The sequence below is a fragment of the Halichoerus grypus genome, chromosome 3, assembly GCF_964656455.1.
Source record: "Halichoerus grypus chromosome 3, mHalGry1.hap1.1, whole genome shotgun sequence".
Lineage (NCBI taxonomy): Eukaryota > Metazoa > Chordata > Mammalia > Carnivora > Phocidae > Halichoerus > Halichoerus grypus.
In genome coordinates, this window is record NC_135714.1 from 40,345,042 (window position 1) to 40,368,408 (window position 23,367).

General features: G+C 44.5%; 1 protein-coding gene and 1 long non-coding RNA gene across 2 annotated transcripts; one reads left to right on the forward strand and one right to left on the reverse strand.

Moving 5' to 3' along the window:
- The first annotated feature begins 1,836 nt into the window (after nucleotides 1–1,836).
- On the forward strand, nucleotides 1,837–4,531 carry LOC118536323 (uncharacterized). Its single transcript, XR_013446337.1, has 2 exons — nucleotides 1,837–2,447; nucleotides 3,070–4,531. It is a non-coding gene; the product is annotated as an uncharacterized LOC118536323 (long non-coding RNA).
- Nucleotides 4,532–4,675: 144 nt separating this feature from the next.
- On the reverse strand, nucleotides 4,676–18,625 carry OCIAD2 (OCIA domain containing 2). Its single transcript, XM_036093036.2, has 7 exons — nucleotides 18,484–18,625; nucleotides 16,151–16,278; nucleotides 13,085–13,181; nucleotides 11,821–11,874; nucleotides 8,451–8,498; nucleotides 7,351–7,468; nucleotides 4,676–5,708 (listed from the first exon to the last, which is right to left on the reverse strand). The coding sequence occupies exons 2-7, from the start codon at nucleotides 16,214–16,216 to the stop codon at nucleotides 5,627–5,629; spliced, it is 465 nt and encodes a 154-aa protein (XP_035948929.1). The 5' UTR covers nucleotides 16,217–16,278; nucleotides 18,484–18,625; the 3' UTR covers nucleotides 4,676–5,626.
- Nucleotides 18,626–23,367: the final 4,742 nt, after the last annotated feature.

Here is a 23,367-nt window from a genome sequence, read left to right on the forward strand (position 1 = left end):
AATTTGCAGATTCCACAGGAATAATAATTTGGTAAACTTTGTTCATTATCTACCCAATGTTTGTTTCTGGTTCAGGTGAATGGAAAATGAAACTGGTCTCATCTAAATTCTACTTACTCATAATTGCAGTTCTACCAGAAACATAGTGTTTCAGTTAGCTATTGTAAATCCCCAAACTTGGTGGCTTAAAACTGGTCATTTATTATCTCCATTTTCTCTGTGGGTCCTGATGAAGGAAGGATTCAGCTGAGTTATTTGGCTGTGTGTCTCTTAGGTCATTCAGATGCTGGGTGCTTCTGACGTCAGGGAACCAGAGCAGCTGGGGTTTGGCCAGGGCATCTCTCCCTCCATTTGGTTTCAGGACCTTGCCATGGCCTCTGGGTGGGTTTGAGGGCTCCTCACAGCATGGAGTGCTCAGGACAGACTTTTCTATGTGACCACTTAAGGCTGTAACAGGAATGGTCCAGCAAGCGTGTCAGAAGCTTCATTGCCTTTTATTTGACCTGGCCTCAGCCCTATAGCATTTCTTCACAAGCCTGCCTTATCAAAGGGCAGGAACATAAGACTCCCACTTAAGTCACAGTGGGATGGAAGGAGTTCACCATTTGGCCACAGCAATTCACATCCCTCTTATGCAAAACAAACTACTTTCCCAGGACCTCCAATTCGTATCCATTATAACAACAGCTCAGAGTCTAGGAGCTCATCTCATCAGGTCCAGTTGTGGGTGAGGCACTCAGGTGAGTCTTTGAAATACCATTTCTCAGTCTTAAGACCTGTGAACTGAAGAGAAGCTACCTGACCTATTCATCCCAAATACCTGTTAGGCATCCTCACCACTCCCATTGAAAAAGGGAACATGAGAAACATATGCCAGTCACTTGTCCATAGCAATTCTGCAGTCCAGCCCGCCTCATGCTGCCAGTTCTTTGTGAGGGCTTGGGCATACCTCCCAAGGGTTCGCCATGGCTCTGAGTCCTGCCTTTCCCATAGAGGTAGCTCATGTTTGCAGCGGAGTGATTTTCTCAGCCTGCTTTCTTGCCCATAGAAATCAGAGCTCCTAAGACCTCTTTTTATACTGTCCCTGTTGAAACTGATAAAATTTTTTAAACCTGTGGAATTCTGAAGTACCCATTTATAATGCATTCCATTACACAAAAGCCATCCATAAGTCTGTTGGAGACAGTCCTTTTTTTTTTTTTTTTTTTTTTTTTAAGTAGGCTCCGCACCCAGTGGGTGGGTGTGGAGCCCAATGTAGAGTTTGAACTCACAACCCTGAGCTAAAGACCTGAGCTGAAACCAAGAGTCAGAGCTTAACTTACCGAGCCACCCAATCGCCCCTAAGAGACTGTCCCTTTTTTACACTGTGCTTCCTGTGAGGCTGATGAACAGCCCTGAGATTCTAGAAACCTTGCACAGGGTCTACAAGGTTATGCCTATAAGACCTGTAGAGGGCCCTTGTGTGTTTGAAATGTCCTCTGAAGGAAGCACTGTCACTTCATTTGCTTCAGGCAAGCTGTGAGGCAGAAATGGAGGCGAGCCAGTTCCAAACTTGAGCCTAACGAGCCCCGTGTGTTTCCACTTGTGTCTGTCGTGACCATCAGGACAGGCCCGACACTAGATGCAGAGCCAATAGCCTCATGAACAGAAAACCTTATGCCCCACTTTGGATTTGATCTTTGCCTGGAAGCCATTTCTCAGCATGAGAAAATTCTTTTTTTTTTTTTTTTTTTTTTTTTAAGATTTTAGATCTTTATTAATTTTTTTAAAAGATTTTATTTATTTGGGGCGCCTGGGTGGCTCAATCGTTAAGTGTCTGCCTTCGGCTCAGGTCATGATCTGAGGGCTCAGGGATCGAGCCCCGCATCGGGCTCCTGCTCAGCGGGAAGCCTGCTTCTCCCTCTCCCACTCCCCCTGCTTGTGTTCCCTCTCTCGCTGTCTCTCTCTCTCTCAAATAAAATCTTTAAAAAAGAAGGCAGAAGCTTAACGACTGAGCCACCCAGGCGCCCCAAAAGAAACTTCTGCTGGCTTAAGAAACTCTTATGGGCCTTTATATTTTCTACAAATTGCATTTGGAAATGGAATAAGTTGTTCTATTATGTCTCTTCTCTCATTTTCGGCAGCTAGAAAAATCCAGGTGTCATCCTCAACACTGCCCAGAAGTCTTAGCTAGATCATTACGTTTGTTGGTACGTTTTCTATTTTCTGTGTTGCCACAGGTAACAGTTTTGTTAAACTCTATACAACTGATAATCAAAATCTTTTCCAGCTTCCAATAATGTTTCCCTCTCTCTTCTGTGACCCTTCCTTGACAGCCTCCTTGGAACCTCTTTAGGCTTCTGTTAACACCCTCATCCAGGCTTTTGAGGTTTATACTGATCATCTCCCCAAAGTCCTGCCAGCATCCATCTGCCACTCGTCCGCCAGACCAATGCTACGTGTTTTAGGTCTGTGTTAATGGCAGCAGCCCACCTACAGCTACCCAGTTTCTGTATGAGAATTTGATAGAAAAGCAGCTTGCCCTGAGTGATAGAGAGTAAGGGGTTTCTTACAGGGATTAGATCCTAGGCAACTGTGGAGCTGTGTGCAGGCTATTGGCTCTGCATCTAGTGTCAGGCCTGTTCTGATAGTCGCGATAGAGACACAAGTGGAAACTCACAAGGCTCGTTAGGCTTAAGTCTGGAAGGGGCTCGCCTTCATTTCTGCCTCACAGCTTGCCTGAAGCAAGTCATGTGGCCAAACCCAAGGTCGAGAGATCGGTAGTTTGCCTCGCTCACAGTGGGAAGGAAATGCACAATTACGTGTCCAGAGGCATGGATATAGTACAGGAGCCCAGGTTTGTCTCCCTCGCCCCGAGAGCGGAAGCTCTTCCAGGACAGGAAGCGGGTCTCTTTTTTACTTACGCCTGAATCTCCAGCCCCAAGCCGACTTCTTGGCCAGATATAGATACTTCGTAAAATGTTTGTCAACCTAAGCCTGTAATTTCCCTGTGGCTACAAAGTAGCTTTTCTTTTTTTGGTCCCACCTGGCCCTACAAAATAGGATTATTATTCTTCTTTCACACAATAGCCTTTAAATATTGGAACGCATGTGCCTCTGAGTTTCTTCAACCACTGGAGTGGGTTTCCAGCCCCATCACATCCTGGTCTGGGGACACTCCCGTAAGACCTTTCTGAACAGTCGCAGGCCGGGCCGGTCCGGGGCCGCACCGCTGAGCCACACATCTCCTTCCCCTGGGGGTACGTATGTGGCTCCCAGAATCTCACCGGCCCAGACCGCAGAGGGGATCCTCTGCTTGTGCTCTCTCTCTCTCTCTGACAAATAAATAAAATCTTTAAAAAGAAATGAAGTGGAAAAATTTTGTCAACTAACAGATTGCATTATTTGAATATCAAGAAAATTATCTGACATTTTCATTGTTTTAATCAAGTCCTTCAAGACAAATGTTAGCAGAAATTCATCATGTTAGCAGAAAATAAGTCATCTATTCTGACAGCAAGGGAAGAGAGTATCTTTTTTCTTTTGAAAGATGTTTTTATTTATTTGACAGAGAGAGAGCACAAGCAGGGGGAGCAGCAGAGGGAGAGGGAGAAGCAGGCTTCCTGCTGAGCAGGGAGCCCAATGTGGGACTCCATTCCAGGACCCTGGGATCATGACCTGAGCCGAATGCAGACGCTTAACGACTGAGCCACCCAGCCACGCCTGAGACTGTCTCTGCTTAAGTGAGAATTTTTAAAAATATGTAAGTATTATATACAGTACATCTTTTTTTTTTTTTTAATCATGAAAGTACTGCTTTTACAAACTGATGACCAGCGTGGTGATGAGTGTTGGTAATTTCTAAATGCTGAAAGACAAAGGCCACTCCTTTGACACATCTTCCTACAAGAAACAGACATTCTCCCCCAGATATGCGTTTCCTAATATATGCAACAGATAATGGGGCAAAATATTTGAGATGTCTTAAGTGACCTTCCAGTTTTTTCTTTACTGATTTCCTTTCACATCACTGTGATAAACTGTTTCAATGAATAACTTACCTGCCTAGGAAAAGCAGAGAGCCCAATAAATCCAATTTGATTCAAAAGAGTGATGAAGATGTCAGCTGTGAAACAATGGGCCCTTTCACCAATAATAGACTACGTCTTTTCCCAGTACCCCAAGACGGATTTCAACATTGACTTGCTGTGCTTAGCAATGTGAAGATGTTCTGATCCCTGGGAAATCCGTTTCTGGCATGCAGGAAACAAATGTGCCTAATTCTGAATGGTTGCCAATCACTGAGAGAACAAAGAGTCACCAAGTGCTAGTTGTTGGAGCCAGGAGTTTAACTGCATCCACGAAGCTGGGATGCTGGCTCTGTGTTCTGATGGACAGAAACAGCACTTTAGCAGCTGAACGACCAGGCTATGGAAGATAGCCAGGAGACAGCGTCAAAATCACTGCATTTCAGCCACTTAATGGTCATGTAAAAATAAAAACTCCCAATATTTTTTATATTTAAAATAAAACATTTTATATCAATTATTAACTTCTGATGAGATTTCCCTTTTTACCTCCACGGTATAGGTTTCAAAATGTATTAAGTAAAATACAAACATGTACACACACTCACACACACACACTCCATATAGAAGTGGTGACACATACATAAAGCATTTTCCCGAGAAAATGCAAAGATGCAAGGGAAATTTTTATGTAGGGCTCAAACAACTTGCCATAAGACACAAGGTCCCCAGTGGAAGAGGTTGGTTGGTTGGTTGTTTTTTCATGCAAAAAACCTGGTAGGAGGATACGAATCCAGCTCCTGGGTTTCGATTGGCTTCTTCTAAGCTCCGTATGGCCCTAAAAGTTTATCATTCCATGAATTAATTCTTCCAGTGATTGTTGCCATAAACAAACTGTTCCTTGGGAGAGGAGAGGCAGTTTGGAAAGTCGTACATGTTTATATACAGGCCACTAGCAGTATATAAAAGAGCCCAGTTCTTTAGTGCTGACCATGAGCACGCACCGATTAGCGAAACAAGTAACCTAAAGATGGCGGGCTTCGCCAAAACTTTACCATACCCATGAGGCATAAAGTCACCTGGGTCACTGAAAGGACAGTGGATTCAGATTCCAACTCTTTTAAGGGAAATATTTTTTTATTAAATTAAAAATCTTGGTCCCTACATTTTAGTAAATACTTCTCAAGCTTATAAGATACAATCTTTCTTGCCCTTTGTTTCTACCTCTATACACATTGGTTTTCTGTGGGGCATGACTTCCCAAGTTCTGCAACATTCATTCCCATCCTCTAGCAGAGATCTTAAAACCCCGAACAAATGCAGAGTGAAAGAATGGATCAGAGAAGACTCTATGTTTTTTCAACTTAGCTGTAAGCAAGTTAAGGGGTGCCACATAATTTCTTTTTTAGTGTGTGAATGCTCCGGACATGTTCTCAAATAGCAGACAAACATATACTGCTCAATTCAACGGAGGATATTCCACAGAAAGCATTTCAAAAGAGTGAGAGAATCACAATGTTTCTGTGCCACTATACTTATATTATTTTAAAGTACACTTGAAATTTTAAATGTGTCCAAACTCAGAGGTTTAAGAAACATCAAAAGCCACACGTACAAGTTCAGGAAGCCGAAGGCTGTGAACTTCCCTTCTCATTTAATCCATGCTTAATTTTGCATTCCTCACAGGTGAGCAGGCAGTGCCTAGAATGGAGGCAAAAACAGAAGTTTGTGCTTTGACACTGGAAGGTCTAGACTTAACACAACATTACTGGCAGACATTTTCTTTTCTTCTTTCTTTCTTTCTTTCTTTCTTTCTTTCTTTCTTTCTTTCTTTCTTTCTTTCTTTCTTCCTTCCTTCCTTTCTTTCTTTCTTTCTTTCTTTCTTTCTTTCTTTCTTTCTTTCTTTCTTTTTCTTTTCTTTTTTTTTTAGAGAGAGAGAGCTCGAGTGTTGGGGGAGGGCAGAGGGAGAGAGAGAATCTCAAGCAGGCTCCATGCAGCGTATAAGCCTAACACAGGGCTCAATCCCATGACCCTGACACCATGACCTGAGCCGAAATCAACAGTCAGACGCTCAACCAACTGAGCCACCCAGGCACCCCCTAAGAGACATTTTCTACGTTAAAGTTCACAAGCCTCATTTTTTAAAGGAAAAATAGGAGCTATTTCTTGGTTTGAGACCCCCAGAATTTCATCCGAACAAAGGGGCCAATAATTCTCCATGTCCATTGTTTTCACATGCTGCCTCTCAAATAGAATCCACTGTGACAAGTGAGGGTCTTTAGAGAAATGTGTCCCCACCACCAGTCCTATTAATACTCTTGTAGAAACAGCTATTATTCACTGAGCACTTACTGTCCTAAATAATCATTTCTGTTCCTTATAACATGTCATGAAAACAGTTCTGATCACCATTTTCTACAGAGGAGAAAACTGAAGATCAGAGAGTGTAAGAAACTTGTCCAAGGTTACCCAGCTTTGTAAGTGGTAGTACTGGTTTCCACCCAGGTACTCTAGCCGCAGAAGGAATGTCCTTAAGTCCACAGTCCTGCGGCTCGCACCACTGAATGAGAATCGATACACATTAACCTAGAAGGGTTCTGAGAAGTCTTGCAGCAGAGAAACCTGTTCCCATTCTGTGTGGCCCCGTGATGGTAGAAGCCGTGTCTGCTGATGAAGGTATTCTTTAGAGACCTGCACAATGCCTTGAACATAGTAGGTGCTCACGAAATGTTGAGCAAATGAAATAGGTAATTAAGTTGTGTAATAAATAATTATTATTGAAGTTGAATAGCAACAGCTCAAAAATTGAGAGTTAAAGAGGTTTTTTTTCCAACATATAGATATTTAGAAAACTGTTTAATATTATAAGTGGTGAAAAGGCCTTTGTTTAACTTTTTATTATTATCTTCATTACAATCCCTCAATCAAAAAGATTACAAACCTGTCGCAACAACATGGATGGAGCAAGAGTGTATTATGCTGAGCAAAATAAGTCAGTCAGAGAAAGACAAATACCATATGATTTCACTCATATGTGGAATTTAAGAAACAGAACAAATCAACAAAAGGAAAAAAAGAGAGAGAGAGACAAACCAAGAAACAAACTCTCAACTATAGAGAACAAACAGATGGTTACCAGAGGGGAGGAGGGTGGGAAGATGGGGAGATGGGTGAAATAGGGGATGGGGATGAAGAGGACACTTACCATGATGAGCACTGAGTAATTTCTAGAATTGTTGAATCACTAGATGGTACACCTGACACTAATATAACACTGTATGTTAACCGTACTGGAATTAAAATTAAAAACTTAATAACATTTTTTTTTTTTTAAGTTACAAACCTGTTATGCCCTGGACCAAAACCAGCCCCACGTAGCTGATCTTCAACAGAATGGAATTTACTCTGGCATACTCGTATGTATGACGCCTTTCCAAGGGCAAATCCCAAGATACCTGCAACTGTAAAAGCAGGTTAGGAAAGATAATTTTAAAAGTTCAGAATCTCTTCCATTAATTATCTTCTAGAACTTTCTACATGAACCATAGTAAATTTTATGTGAAAAGTACCACCACAAATCAACGAACACAACCTCTGCGAATGAATCTCCCTATTAAAAAGCAGGATTGGGAAATGGAGACTTTCCGATCTCCTCCGTTTTGAGCTGATGGTAGAAGGGCCAGGATAGAGAAAGCGAAGGTGCTGTCTCAGAGACTGGCAGCCAGAGGGAGGCCCAGATGGCAAATTAATGTCTGAGGCCACCACGGAAGGAAGGGATGGGGTTTGGGGTGTGGCTACAGGTAGCTTCCAAATTCCTTGGCAGGAAATCCCCTTAACTCTCTTGATGGGTTAGAGTAGGGGGAGCTGCAATCCATCTTGCCTGCAGGGAGAGGTCAGGAGGCAGAGGGAACCTCCTAGGGGAGAAATAGCCAACCTGCTCTTCTTGCTGGGAAGGAGGTTTCAGACTGTACACTGGATTGCATCCTCTTTGTACATAACAGGTCTATGTGTAATGAGTGGAATAAGATGAACCCCCAAGTTTCTGGTAAATGTATTATTAGAAAGTCCCTGATTTTTAAAAAGTATTCATTTGCTAGGTCCGTTATAGAAAATATTTTGAAAAAACTGGCCAGAAGAAGAAAACTTAAAACCCCTAATGGCTCTATCATTCAGAGGCTCTGTTCTTGGTCTCTTCTCGTAGTATATCCTGCTGGTGCCTCTTGGTCCAGGCTTAAAGGCCTGTCGAAGGTGGGTTCCCTACTGCTCAGCCTTATATCAGAAAGTGCTGCGTGAACTAAGAACTGCAAAGAGACAAAAAACGGAGACCGATTTTTCAGAGAGTCAACCCAGGCAGTTTGGTTAGCCTGACATCCATATCTCCAGTTGCTATAAACATCTTTTAAAAAAATGAATCTTTTTTTTTTTTTAACTTCTGTAACTTACACGCAACCTTGGGCAATGATCCAAATCTTGGATTAGATGCTAAATAACCTATGGAGTAATATATAAATACATTAGTATTTCATTTTATAACTTATTTAAATTTATAAAGTATAAAGAAAACTTCAAAGTTTAAGATATACAGATTCTCAATCTAAAGAGATGATTTTTAAAGAGTTATAAGTCAATTCTTGATTGAACTTGACTCTCAAATCACCTTTTTTGGCAAGTAGCAAGTATTAGCTTGCCAAAATGTAGAGAAAAAGAATATGAAACAGAAAATTCAAGACCGATTTAAAGATATCAAGGCGGGGCGGGTGGGGAGGGCACCTGGATAGCTCAGCTCACTGAACGCTGCCTCTTGGTTTCCACCCAGGTCATGATCTCAGGGTGGTGAGATCAAGCCCCATGTCAGACTCCATGCTCAGCACAGAGTCCGCTTGGGATTCTCTCCGTCTCCCTCTGCCCTTCCCCAGCTCGCGTCTCGCACACTCATGTACTCTCTCTCTCTCTCTAAATAAATAAAATCTTAATAAATAAATAAAGATATCAAGGCGGGGCTCCTGGCTGGCACAGTCCCTAGGGCATGTGACGCTTGATCTCGGGGTTGCAAGTTCGAGCCCCACATTGGGTGTGGAAATGACTTAAAAAATAAAATCTTAAAAAAAATAAAAAGCTATCAAGGCAAAGGTGGAGCTAACAACTTAGTTCCAAGCAATTAGGCATCGCCCCCTCCTCTTTTTAAGTAACTCAACACAGAGTCTCAGTTTAGAGATTCATAGTATATATATCATAATTTTAAATGAAAATTAAAATCTGTGGTAGGCAGAATTATGGTCTCCTAAAGATGTCCACATCCCAATCCCTGGAAACTATGAAGAAAGTGGAATTAAGGTTGCTAATCAGATAACCTTTTTTTGTTGTTGTTAAAGATTTTATTTATTTGTCAGAGAGAGAGAGAGCACAAGCAGGGGGAGCTGCAGGCAGAGGGGAAACAGGCTTCCCGCCAAGCCCGATGCGGGACTCGATCCCAGGACCCCGGGATCATGAGCTGAGCTGAAGGCAGACGCTTAACGACTGAGCCACCCACGCATCCCCAGATAACTTTAAAATAGGAAGATAACCCTGGATTATTGGGGTGGACCCAATGTAATCAAGGTGTAATCACCTTGAATGTGGAAGAGGGATTCAGAGATAGAACCAGACAGATGGCAGGATGAGAACTTGCCTCAGTGTTGCTAGCTTTGCAGACAGAGGAAGGGGCCATGAGCCAGGGAATGTGGATGGTCTCTAGAAGCTGGAAAGGGAAAGGAAGCCCCAGACCAACCTCCCCCACCTCCCAAGGAAGGTAGCATTGCCAGCACTTTGATTTCTGCCCCCTGAGACCTATTTTGGACTTCCGACCTCTGAACTGTGAGATAATAAATTTGTATTGTTTTAAGCCACTATGCTTGTGGTAATTTATTATAGTAGCCACAGAACACTAATACACAAACCTGGAAAAGTATATTTGCACACATGCAGGAGACTGTAGATGTTAAGCAGTTTAATATCTATAAAACATAATCCCTATAGATGTTGTGGCCGTAATTTTTTGTTGTCAGAAATGATCTGACAAAGACTTGCTGCTGATTGATGAATATATTTCTATGAAAAGGCTATCTTCTTCAAGTTATAAAAATGAAATCAGGGGCGCCTGGGTAGCGTAGTCAGTTGAGTGGCCAACTCTTGATTTTGGCTCAGGTCATGATCTCAGGGTCCTGGGATCGAGCCCCATGTCAGGCTCCGTGCTCAGTGGGGCGTTTGCTTGAGGATTTCTTTCCCTCTCCCTCTGCCCATCTCCCTACTCATGATCTCTCTCAAATAAATAATAAATCTTAAAAAATGAAATCATATTTAATAAATCACTTTAAAGACAAGAGTAATATTGAGTGAAATGGGATTCTCCTAGATATATGACATATGTGGTCTTTGAGACCCCAGGAAAAGAACTAGAACATTTTCCCTCACGTTTGCTGGGTATAATACTCTTTTTAAAGTCCTGGTAATCAGCAGTGTTCAGTATAGTGGGCTTCAGCAAAGTCAGGTGCCTTCTTGTTAGGGGCCCAAGCAATGCCTAAGGGGGCTCTGACAGATGGAGATAAGAAGAAAGAAGAGAGTCAGACAGGAGAAGCAGAAAACTCTAAGAGGCAGGAAGAGACTATGTGGGGAGATGCTGGGCGGCTGCTAGTTCTCTGGATCTGTTGTTCAAATTAGACAGGGTGTCCTTCCTCAGGCAGATGCAGTCACGATGAACGGCATGATGGGCAGAGCACGGTGGATTTCCGCACCATGTATCTCCTCTTTGGAATCCGCTTCTGAAGGAGACAATCTGTCTAACCATATGCGGAGCCCCAGGGAGATACAGGGACTCTGGCACAGAGAAAGGCACTGCATGGGTCGCCTGGGCTCTAACAACTTACCACACACTTAGTGGTTTAAAGCAACACAAATTTGTTACTTTATAGTGCTGGAGGTCAGAGGCTCAAAGTGGGTCTCACTGGGTGACTCGGTCCATTTGGGTGGCTACCCCAAAATATGGCAGACTGGTGGGGCTTATAAACAACAGAAATTAATTTCTCAGTTCTGGAGGCTGAAGTCCAAGATCAGGTGCGAGCATGGTTGGGTGGGAGGGTCCTCTTTGGGGTTGCAGACTTCTTGCTGTATCATCATGTAATGGCAGGGGCTAGGGAGCTCTGAGGGATCTCTTTTCCAAAGGCGCTAATCCCCTTCATGAGGACTCCACCTCCCCGCCAAAGACCCCATCTCCTAATACCACGCATGGGTGTTAAGAGCTCAACATGTGAATTCAGACCATAGTACTGGGCTAACATCAAGGGATTGGCAGAGCTGCATTCTTCCTGGAGGCTCTAGGGTTTCTTGCCTTTTCAGCTTCTAGAGGCCAGCCACATCCGTGGACTCACAGGCCCTTCCTCCATCTTCACAGCCAGCAATGCTGGACTGAGCCCTTCTCATGCTTGCTATCCCTCTGGTTCCGTCTTCTGATCCACTCTTGCATTTTTCATGACCCTTTTGATTATACTGGGCCCATCCGGATAACCCAGAAATAATCTATTTTAAGGTCAGCTGATGAACAACCTTAATTCCACCTGCAACTTTAATTTCCCTTTGCCACATAACCTAATAGAGCCACGCATTCTGGAGATTAGGACATCTTCGGGGGGGGGCGGGGACTTAGTCTGAAAATTAGCAAAAACCTGCATAAATAGATCCCTCACCAAAAAACAAATGCCATGTGCCAAAAAGCTGCCAGGAGGGTCAGTGAAAATGGGGCTTTCTTAAGTTTAATTGTTTAATGGATCTAGCATCTTACCTTGGTGGACTAGTCCTTGGGCGGCAAGCATACTCACAAGAGAAAAAGGCAGAGCTGCAAAAGAAAAATGCCCTTCAACATTGCTATTTTAAAACTTGGCACCTCATCCAGAAGTCAGGGTAAATTAGTCTGTGGTTTTTTTTCCTCTTATCTACCTTGGCAATGAGTTTTCAGTCATTTGTTATTTTACTTATTCAACAAATATTTATTAAATACCGCATGAAGAATTTTCTCGAGATCTGCCCCAGTCACTCAACCTGAAGCCCAGCATTAAGGGGACAAAACCGAACCCCATGCTACTCCATCTCCACCATCTGATTTTACTGAGTGCCCACATGCACCAGATTCAGAGCACGACCTACGACAAAGGCATCTTAGTGCATGTGCCCACTTAGCCATTGAACTGGGGAGTTGCCTTTAACCGTGGCTTTGGAAATTTTCAATCCTATGCAAAAGTTAAAAAAACAACACAATAAACTCCATCCTACCCCATCTAGGACCATTCCTAGCTTTCGTCTTGAGTGATACTTGGCTGCGCAATTTGGATATGTCTATTTTCTGAAGATTACAAGATTATCATACTTGTGTTAAACATGGGTGGTGTTGAGCTATGATTTTTAAAACAGGCAAGTGGGTCTGGCAAAGGCAGTTTCGAGTTCTATCAAAATGCAACACTTCTTCCAAGAGCAGAGAGCGCTGATAAACATCTAGCTCTTCCTAGCAACCAAGAAAAATCGAATACCAACCGATTTCTCCACTCCTATCTACCTGATGGTAGACAAATGGGTCATACTAAAATGTTAATCTACTAGTGCTTAGGCTTAAGTTACTGATTCATAAGCTGTAAAAAAAAAAAAAAAAACCCATGGATTTCTAGGAGCACAATCAATAATCATAATAATGTATAATGAGTATCAGGTTCTAAAGTGTTACTTCCCAATCAGTTGACACTGAACTTGACTGATCTGAGAAACCAAAATGCATATTTCAAAGTTTAAATTATCCCAATGTTGCAAATCATGGGGACTATATCTACAGGCTCTATCATGACATTTTCAAATGGCAGATCATGAATTTTTTAAGTTGGAAGAGACTTTAACGCACAGCGTGAATTCACACCCTCGTCTTACATAAGGCAGGCCTGGGAAGAGGAAGTGCAAAGTCCCTGCTCAGAAGTGAATCATTACCATCATTCTAACATGACACTTGGGCAGCTTACTGCAGCAAATATCGAGTTAATGAAGATTAAGAGGGGTGCAATTACCTCTCTTCCAGAAACTTTCTTCTTGACATTCTCGGATAATCTTCGAAATCTCTCCTCTGTGGATGTGCAGTTTTGATTTTGGACAAAATAACAGACTCTGTAAGGAAAGTTATGTGGTGAGTTGACCGGAATCATTAACAAAGCATCTGCTCTGAGTGGAGATCTAGCCATGTTGCTTAGACATCTAGGTCACTGTTCCAACTGCTGACTAATTCTCCAGCGTGCCTCCCAGTCCCCACCACCGCGTGTCTGCTTACGGTCTCCTCTGTGAGAACATTTGCGGATAGATACCAAGAAGTAAAACAGAGGACACGTGTGTTCCCGATTTGACTAAGTCTTGCTGGAGTTCTCTCCCCAAAGGCTGTATCCACTCACAACAGCAGGGCCTGAACGTTCCTCTATGCCTACAGAGCCTGCCTGAGAGCTAGTTAAGCTGGATTCGAAGCAGGTTAAAGGACAGGTTTTGTAACATTTGGCATTATCCAGTTTTCCAAATGTTGACAGTCTGATAGGTACAATGTAATATTTTATTCTTATCTGCATTTCTCTGATAACTAATGTGTTTGAGAATCTACATATTTTCAGCCAGAATGCCCTTCTCTTCGAATGTTGAGGCAATCCCTCAACTAACCTGGGCTGTCATCCTGTGTTATACGTTGGTATACCACTTTTTCATTGTGGTAAAATACACAAAACACAATACTTACCATTTTAACCATTTAAAAGTACACAATCCACAGCACTAAGTACCTCCACAGTGTTGTATAGTCAAGACCCCCGTCTAGTTCCAGAACTTTTTCATCACCCCAAGAGGTAATTCCATACTCATTAAGGAGCCTCTCCTCATTTCCTGCTTCCCCCCAACCCTTAGCTCCCTGGCAATCACTAATCTGCTTTCTGTCTGTATGGATATGTAAGTGGTATCATACATTATGTTTCTTTTTGTGGCTGTCTTCTCTCCCTTTGCATAATGTTTTCATGGTTCATCCACGTTGTAGCATGTGTCAGTAATTCATTCCTCTTTGTGGCTCAGGAATATTCCGTTGTATGGATATACCACGTTTTGTTTATCCAGTCATCTACTGATGGATATTTGGGTCATTTCCACCTTTTGGCTATTGTGAATAGAGCTGCTCTGAACGTGAATGTGTAAGTTTTGTTTGAACACCCGTTCTCAATTCTGCTGGGCCATATGGTAATTCTATGCTTAACTTGTTGAGGAACTGCCAAACTGTTTTCCACAGCAGCTGCACCATTGTATGATCACCAACAGAGTAGGAGAGTTCCAATCTTTCCACATTCTTGTCAACACTTCTCGTTTTCTCTTTTGTTTCTGTTCTTTTCAAATTAGCACATTAAATTTTTAAATATAAATTATCTAGTTAATTTAAGCTAAATAAGCTAAATGGTTTCTGTTTTGAATTATGGTCATGCTAGTGATTGTGAAATGGTATCTCATTGTGGTTTTGATTTGCATTTCCCTAATGACCAATGACATCGATCATCTATTCATTTGCTTGTTGGCCATTCATATATTTTCCTTGGAGAAATACCTATTTAAGTCCTTTGCCCATTTTTAAAATTGGGCTGTTTTTCTGTTGTTGAGACGTCAAAGCTCTTTGTATATTGTGGATACTAGACCCTTATCAGATACATGATTTGAAAATAATTTTTTCCATCTCTGGGTGGTTCATTCATTTTTTTAAAAACAAATTTTATTTAATTTGTTCCTTGCTATACAAGTCACACTTGTATTTCCTTGATTGTGACTCATTTATGTAGGATCTCTGCTATTTACCTCTTAGATATTTAGTGTTTTTCTTGAGGGCAGCTCTTTGGCTTTTGAGTTTTGCCTTGCTGATTTTGCCAGTTTTCTTTTTTTGGACGCTTTGTAGTAGCTGTCAATGTGGATGATGGTCACCATTTCTAGAGCACTTTCCCATGGGCAAGGCACTGTGCCAAGCACTTTCCGTGCCTGATGACAAGGTGGAAGGACCCTGTGGCACCTATGCCTTCAGAGTTCTATTAATAGCTCAAGGAGGCAAACCTCCATCTTTTTTCTTTACAACTCTTTACAGCACAGCACACGGATGATGGTGGTCAGGATGAGTCACAGCCGCAAGAGGAGCTGTTCTCCCTCTCCACTCACCTTAGTTCCTCAGCAAGCACTCCTTATCCCCTTGTAAATATCTCTTCTTGGTTCTGCCTGTGGCTGTGGCAGAGGTAGGGAACGCCTCCTTCCCTCCTCTGCCCCAAACCCTGACCACCCCAGGGACCCTGACCACTACAATTGCTGTGAGTCCTTCAGTCAAGGCTGATGCTTCTGCATAGTCCTCCCCGGAGGAGTTCTGGTGATCCTTTCCTGTGTAGCCATAAATGTTTCATGGCTCTCTATTTCAAAGGCAACTCGGGTGTCTACACTCTTTTCCTTGTGACTTGATACCATTTATCTGTTTGCCTCTCCTAATCTTTGCTCCTTAAACATCACCTCCTTCATGAAACCATTTTTAGTTGGAAAAGTTGACGCTAGAGGACATGAACTCCCTTTACCCATCACGATACTTTCTCTTTGCTTCGTGTATGTGTCCCCGAAACATATAATATTCATTCTTCACTCTTTGAAAGACTGTGCTCCTGTTAACACTAGGGTTCTCAATCTGATTGCTAATTTAGTAGTTAAGGAACGCCTGTCAGCAGCATATACTTAGTATGACTAGCCTTGGCAACAACAATGCAAAAACAAGCATGATGTATCATTCTGTTAGATTCAATTAAGAGTGTTTCTCTGCTAAAGGAAACTTCTTCAGTCATTGACAACCTACATAAGAGTTAGTTAGGCTGGATTCTAAACCGGGAAGAGTAAAGGAAGGATTTTATAAATAAAAATTTTAAAGGCTCTTCTTCAAGGAAGCTAAAAAAAATGCTTTCCTTCCCCATCCCATTGTCTCTGAACCCATCCAACAAAGTGCTAGACTGAAAACAGGAAGATGACTGCTCAAGGATGAAGCTTAAGGAAAGTCCTATATGTTCCTCTTCAGTTGGCAGACTTCCGAATTAAAAATATACCTGCTTGCTTGGTGGTGGCAAATGGTGGCCTTTATCTTGGTTTCCGTGAGTAGACACTGAAGCCATGGTGACTTTGTCCTTGCTTCTCTTCTCGTTGAGTGCACTCAGCTTACTCGTGGACTCGGTGTCTAAGGAAAGTAGAAGGACTCACTATGCTGACTATGTCACACTATTCAGTCGCTATGGCTGAATTTTCTATCAACCTTAAAAATTCAACTCACCAATTTGGTGTTGCGCACAGCCGCCCGACTCCCCGTCCCTGGCCCCTCACGACACGGCCCGCTCCGCGAGTGGAAGGTGTTGCGCACAGCTGCCTCAACTCACCAATTTGGAAAACTTACTTTGATTTTGTCATTAGTCTTAATCTCCAACCGCCTGTAAACTCATGTTCTAATGCCCCTCCCCCACCAACACACACAAATTCGCTCACCATGGGGACAGATCAGATTTAGAGTGCAGCGAAATGACACACTATGTACAGTTTTACTACTTAAAAATTGTGCCCTAAAAAAAGTTTCAATTCATGACAAGGGCACTAACTACCAGAAATATTTATTGAGTGTCTATTCTGTGCCAGGCCAGGGAATACAAAGATGGAGCAAAGACAAAATCGGTGCTGAAGGAACTCCTGGTCTAAAGGGGTAAGACAGACAAGTCAGCAGTTATCCAACATGCAAAGGGCTCCTCTGCAGGTACGTACAGGGTACAAAGTTAGGAGAGGAAGAAAGGTCTATTCTCTCTGGTCAGTTCTGAAGGCACCAAAGACTAAGACTCTTGAGCTTTCAAGGGGTGGATGGACTCCAGAGGCAGGAAGACCAGTTTGGAAGGGCTGTAACAGTCCAGCCAGGGAACTGAGGAGACCCGAACCAAGACCGTGGGGAAGGACAGAGATGATAAATTTGAGTTTGGAAACATGGGATTTGATGCCTGTGGGGCATACACTGGAATTAGCCAGTAGGAATTAGAATATTTGATAATTTGGGTCTGGAGTTACAGATTAGGGGTAGGCAGGGAAGAGGAATTTGGGAGTTGCTGTCATAAAGATGACAGGTAAAGCAAGAAACATGAGTAAAATTGTCTACAAAGAGTATTGGAAAATGTGAACATTGAGACCAAGGGAATACTGACAAGAGAAGAAAAAGGAAACAAAACAGGCCAAGGAAATGACTGAGAAGGTATAGTTGATAACAGAGGGGTGGGAGTTTCTGAAGGAGAGAATGAATTACCGGTACCACATGGCTCAGAATTGTGATTTGGCAATGATGGGCATGTTTCCAGGTGGACCATGAACCCTCCCAACCCACCCCTCACCCCAACAATGGCCACTACACTCCGCAGCCCTGGCCTCTCTACCACTGATTTCCCTGCAAAGTGAACATCTTGTCACACCCAGTTCTGTTTGCTACTAAACTGCCAGGCATATGAACCAAGGGGACCATTATAGAGGCAGCATGTGGATGCCCTACAGTGGAAAGTCCTGAAATCAGAGATCTGAATTCAGATCCTGACTCTACTCCTTGCCAGCCCTGTGCTTTGGGGCCAGTGATTTAAGGTGTCTGTGGCCTCAGCTTTCTCACCTGTTAAGTGGGGGGGAGTGGACACAGCAAGGGGCTTGAGGGGCTGTTGCAAGGATGAGGGATGAAGATGAGGGATGAGGTCCATAAAGCCCTGGCTCAGCACCCTGCACCTAGTGAGCCTATGAGCAGTAAGTAGAGGGCAGCTTTGCCCTCAGATTGACTCTATTTCTTGCGGAGCTCCAGAAGTCTTTGCTGACCTAAAGCCCAAGTAGACAATCTTGGCTCAGGCGTTAGGCCGCTGCCTCAAATCCGAGAGCAAAGATACCCTGTCTCCGCTTCGGTGGTCAGGCCCCCTCGCACCCCGTGAATCACCAGTCCACATCTGAGCAAGCCTCCTGGGAGCGTCATGCCATCCGGGTGCAGCTCCCACCACCGTGCCCTGGTCTGGGTCGGGGTCCCTTCACTTTTTCAGTGGTCGGGGCTGCAGGAGCGCCGACACCTGGGCAGGGGGAGGGAGGCCCGCAGCAGGATGAGGACGGGGTCACCGCACGTTCTGGTGGCGGGGGAGGGAAGCCGGCAATCAGCCGGCAGGAGTCTGCTCCATCTCCAGCCTGACTGAGGCCGCCTGCACGACCCCGAGCCCCCCCCGCCCCGCTTGCCCGACCTGGGCCGGAACCCGAGCCAGGCCAGGAGGGATTGGCAGGGGCGACTCTGGATCCCCCGCCCCTGAGGACCCCGGCAGTTAAGCGGCACAGGAATCCCGTCCCCGCCCCCGGCTCCTCGCCGTGCCTCCCGCTGTCACCCGGGGAGGCTCACCTGCGCAGGTAGGGATCCGGAGCTAGCCGCGCCCCGGCGCCCGCCGAGCCGAGCGGAGCCCGCGTCCTTCCGCGACCGGCGCCGCAGCCGGACTGCTCCCGCCGCCCAGCGCCGTCCCCGCGCCTCGCGGCCGCCGGGTCCCCACTCCCCTCTCCCCGCCGCCCGGTGCTCGCCTCCTGCGCAGCTGCCCTGGCCCCGGCTTCCTCCTCTTGCTCCGCCCCTCGGCTCGCTCAGCAAGCGCACCCCACCCCTGCCTGCGGTTCCTGTCTCCGTGGGTGACATCGGCACCCACCCGCAACTGCTCAGGCTGAAATTCGGCTCTTGGAGGCTCCCACCTCCCTCCGGAGTCTTGACACCTGGTAGGTTCTACCTCCTCGGTGTGGTTCAGATAACTCCTTTGTCCCCCCAAAATGGCAACAACCATCTACTGAACGCCCTCCGGAGGTCAGGTGTTTACTTTCAATTATAGCCAAGCCTCTTTTTTTTTTTTTTTGGAGGTATAATTGACATATATCATTGTATTAATTTTAGATGTATAACATAATGATTAGATATTTGTGTACATTGTGAAATGATCATCACAGTAAGTCTAGTTAACATCCCTCACTATACAGTAATCCCCCCCCCCCAATTTTTTCCCCTTTGGATGAAGACTTTTAAGATCTACTCTCTTAGCAACTTTTTTTTTTAAGTTTTATTTATTTAAATAATCTCTACACCCAAGGTGGGGCTCCAACTCACCACCCCGAGATCAAGAGTTGCATGTTTCTCAGGCGCCCCTCTCTTAGCAACTTTCAAATATGCAATACAATATTATTAACTGTCGTTACCATGCTGTACATTAAATGTCCATGATTTATTTTATAACTGAAGTTTGTACCGTTTGACCACTTTCACCCATTTCACCCATCCCCATGCACTCCTTTTTACAAACTTTAGAGTATTGTTAAACTCATTTTATAGATTGAGCCGTGCAAGGCCACACTGGGAGTTTGGAGTGAAAGCCAGGTCAGTTTGGGTCCCAAGCCTTCTCTTTCTATTGTTCTCTGTCCATGTGTGTTTCCTGCCACTCCCAAGGTCCGACACAGGAGGCGAAGCTGCTGGGTGCCTTTGTCATCTAATTCGCTCACCCCCACCTCAGCTGAGATTCTTCCCTGGGATAGGGGCACTGGGACTTAGGGAGTGTGTTGAGTTGGAAGACAGGTTGTAAGTCAAATAGAAGGCCCCCATCATTTCTCACCATTTCCTACAATCCTAACTGGTCTCTATGCCCCTGGCTTCAGCCCCTCCACCCTGCTCACCCCTTGCTGGCTCCTCCACCACCCACTCCTTCTCTTCCTTCTGTTCCTCAAGTTCACTCAGCTCTGTCCCCCTCAGGCCTGGCATGGAGCCTCCCCCTCACTGGAGGCCCCTCCTCATCAGGCCTGTTCTGGCTTTTTCCTACTCATCCTTCTCTGACTCTTCCTTGGGAAGCCTGCCTTGACCCCCACCCAGACGAAAGTGGGTCTCCCTTCGCGTTCATAACAGGATGCCCTGTTGTTTTCTTCCATAACACTTATCATGCGTTGTTCTTATATACTTATTATTGAGCTTATTTTTTTTACCTGTTTGCTCTGCCTCAGTGTCATGTTCTTGGGCTACAGAACCTGATGAGAACTGTTTTGTTCATTGTTGTATACCTGGCATGTCAGACATAGGAAGGGCTCCAAAATAGCAGCGGAATGAATGAATGAATGAATGAGCCTGGATTCAAAGGCTGTGTGTCAAGATACTGTTGTTTTGGAGGCTCGCTGTTCCCTGGTAGATCCCCCAGACCACATTACTCTTTGCGATTTACCAGTTTCTTTTCACCCCCTTTTCCTTTCCAAGTGAAAGGGGGTATCATTCTATCCTTAGTTTTACATTGTGTTACCAGAAGTCAGAAGTAACCCTCTGCCATTTTTGTGGTATGAAAGGAAGAGTTTCTAACTGGTTTTGTTAAAAAACATGAACAGCCTCCCTATTACATGGAAGTCTGACTTCCCACAAATACCCTAGGGCCATTTGTCCTTTAACATCTTGCTAAAATCAAGTCCATGTCCCAACCCTCATTGCCACTTTCCATCAGAATGGTCAGTTAAATGCCTCAAATAACTAGGAATTACCAATATAGATATAATGTGCAGGGATTATATGAATTTCTTACTTAGTATTTGTTGGACACATCTGATGTACTTACATATTATTCTAGATGATTGTAGAGATAAAATAAACGTGGATCCTTCCCACAAAGAATTTATCATTCCCCAAAGAATTAGAATAAAGTAAAATATTTTTGGCCCTAGAAGCATATAACACTGAACAGAGTCCTTTTTCAGGCTTTGCTTCAGCATCCTATGGGGCTTCAGGATCATGACCACAGTAGATTATGGCTGGCTAATGCTATGAAAAATGTGGTGTTTTACAAAGTGCCAAAATGTTCACAGCAGGCTCCAGCTTGAACTCTTTGCATCGCCCTGCACTGGCCTTAGGCAAGATCCAACTTCATTAGCAGGGCCTGTGTGATTCAGCTCCTGTCTGAGTCTCCAGCACATCTATCTGTGCCGCCCCCCACTCCCCTGGGGCGTGACTGATGTTCTCTCTTCTCACGCTTCTGTTTTTCCTGTGCTGGCATCTCGGCCTTCCTCTGCTTCTCCACCCCTCTCTCACTCTTTCCTAAAGACTGGGCCTGGGGGTCACCTCCTCCTGGCAGCCCTACCAGACTCAAGTTTACTTTCCCACTTTCTGTGCTCTCGTTGCACTCAGCAATGGGTGCTTATTATGCATATGTGTGTGTGCATATATATGTATCATGCAGGTATATGCATATAAACTTAATACTCATAACTAACATGTATTCAACACTCTATGCCAGGCTCTCTTCTGGTCTCTCTTTTTTTTTTTTTTTTTTTTAAAGATTTTAATTATTTATTTGGCAGAGAGAGACACAGCGAGAGAGGGAACACAAGCAGGGGGAGTGGGAGAGGGAGAAGCAGGCTTCCCGCTGAGCAGGGAGCCCGATGTGGGACTCGATCCCAGGACCCTGGGATCATGACCTGAGCCGAAGGCAGACGCTTAACGACTGAGCCACCCAGGCATCCTCTCTTCATCTTTTAACTCCATCCTTGCAGCAGTCCCATGAGAGAGGTGCTAGTAACTTATTCAATCACATAGCCAAGAAGTGAGAGGACCAGAATTTGAACCCAGGCTCTGGAGCCATGTGCTTCCAAGCAATGCCACCCTGCTGTCCCTCAGCTGCCATCACACCGTGTTACAACTACTGATGTCATTCATTTTCACCTCTTGACTGTGGTCTCCTTGAGGGCAGGGACTGATTTCGTTCAGTAACTGGAACATTGCATGAACTCAGGAACAAATAAATGAATTTAATGAGGCACAGAATGAAAAATGAATAATACCTGGTCCTTTATTTCAAGGGCCCCACGATTCCTTTTTCACCTTTTTTCTCTCCGTCCTTCTTTCACAAAATGGTTGCAGGGCCTTTAATGAAATGAGTTAATCAAGTATTTAACAGGAGAACATAAAATTTAATTACGTATGTATGGGGAATCCACATAAACATGAGATTCCTGTAGGGCCTTTTAAACAACCTGAGAAATAGATGTTATCATTCCAACTTTACATGCAAGAAAAATGAGACCCAGAGAAGGTGACTAACATGACCAAGGTCATAGCTGAGAATTGGCAGAGTCTGGATTCAGTGGTTCAATCCTGTGGATTGGCTCCAGATTCATGATCTTAACCTCTGCAATACGTATGTCATCAATAGCCTCACTGGGCAGAAGAGACCCATAAACAGATAACAAAACAAGAGACAGAAGTACAGAAAGAAGGGGCGCCTGGGTGGCTTAGTCGGTTAAGCATCTGCCTTCAGCTCGGGTCATGATCCCAGAGTCCTGGGATCGAGCCCCGCATCAGGCCCCCTGCTCAGCGGGAAGCCTGCTTCTCCCTCTCCCACTCCCCCTCCCCCTGCTTGTGTTCCCTCTCTCGCTGTGTCTCTCTCTGTCAAATAAATAAATAAAACATTAAAAAAAAAAGAAGAAGAAGTACAGAAAGAAGTTCGGGCAGGAAGGGAGGTAGGGGGATCCAGACAAGCAGGGTGGGGGTGCCGGGAGAAAGCACTGTGCAGTGTGATTGGCCGGAGAGCTGGCCCTCGGTGGGCAGGGGTGGGGGGGTGGGGGGGATTAAAAATGCTCCAGGCTCACTCACAACCACCTGCTGAGTAAAAGGGGCTCTGGCTGGTTTCCTGGGGGTTGTGGGGGTGGGCACCTCTGATGACTTCAGAGGGACCAGGACCGCCCTCACCCTCCTGTCATCCTTTCTCTTGTCCCAGCTCTCCACTTGCCATCTGCCTAGTTCTGCGAGAGGCTCTCTGAATCACAAGATCTTGTGAGTCACTCATTCCCTCTCTAAGGAATAAATAACATCAAGTCACACAAAAGCAGAGCAGTCGGGTTTAAATGAGGTGTCACACAAAGATGGAACGCGGGGTCTGCTTTCCTTTATGAGCTGACGCTGCTGTCGGGCGAGGCGTGGTGCCAGGCTCTCAGCTGGAGCTTTGGGGCCATCGACCCAGAGCCCTGGCTGCTTTAGGTTCATCTGGATTTGATGTTGAGACTGCCAGACTCAGCAAGAGAAAAAGCAGCCTCCAAAGTTCATAATTCAGCCCAACTGGAGAAAATCTGAACTATGAAGATGAGTGCACGTTGATTTGGCTGTATCTCCAGTCTTCCTTGAGACAGGCTTTTCCTTTATTTCACTCGCGGAATGCCGATAATAGACATCCTGAAAGTAAATGTAGTGCTTTAATATTCCAGAGCTGCTTTCCATAGCCTATGACATGCA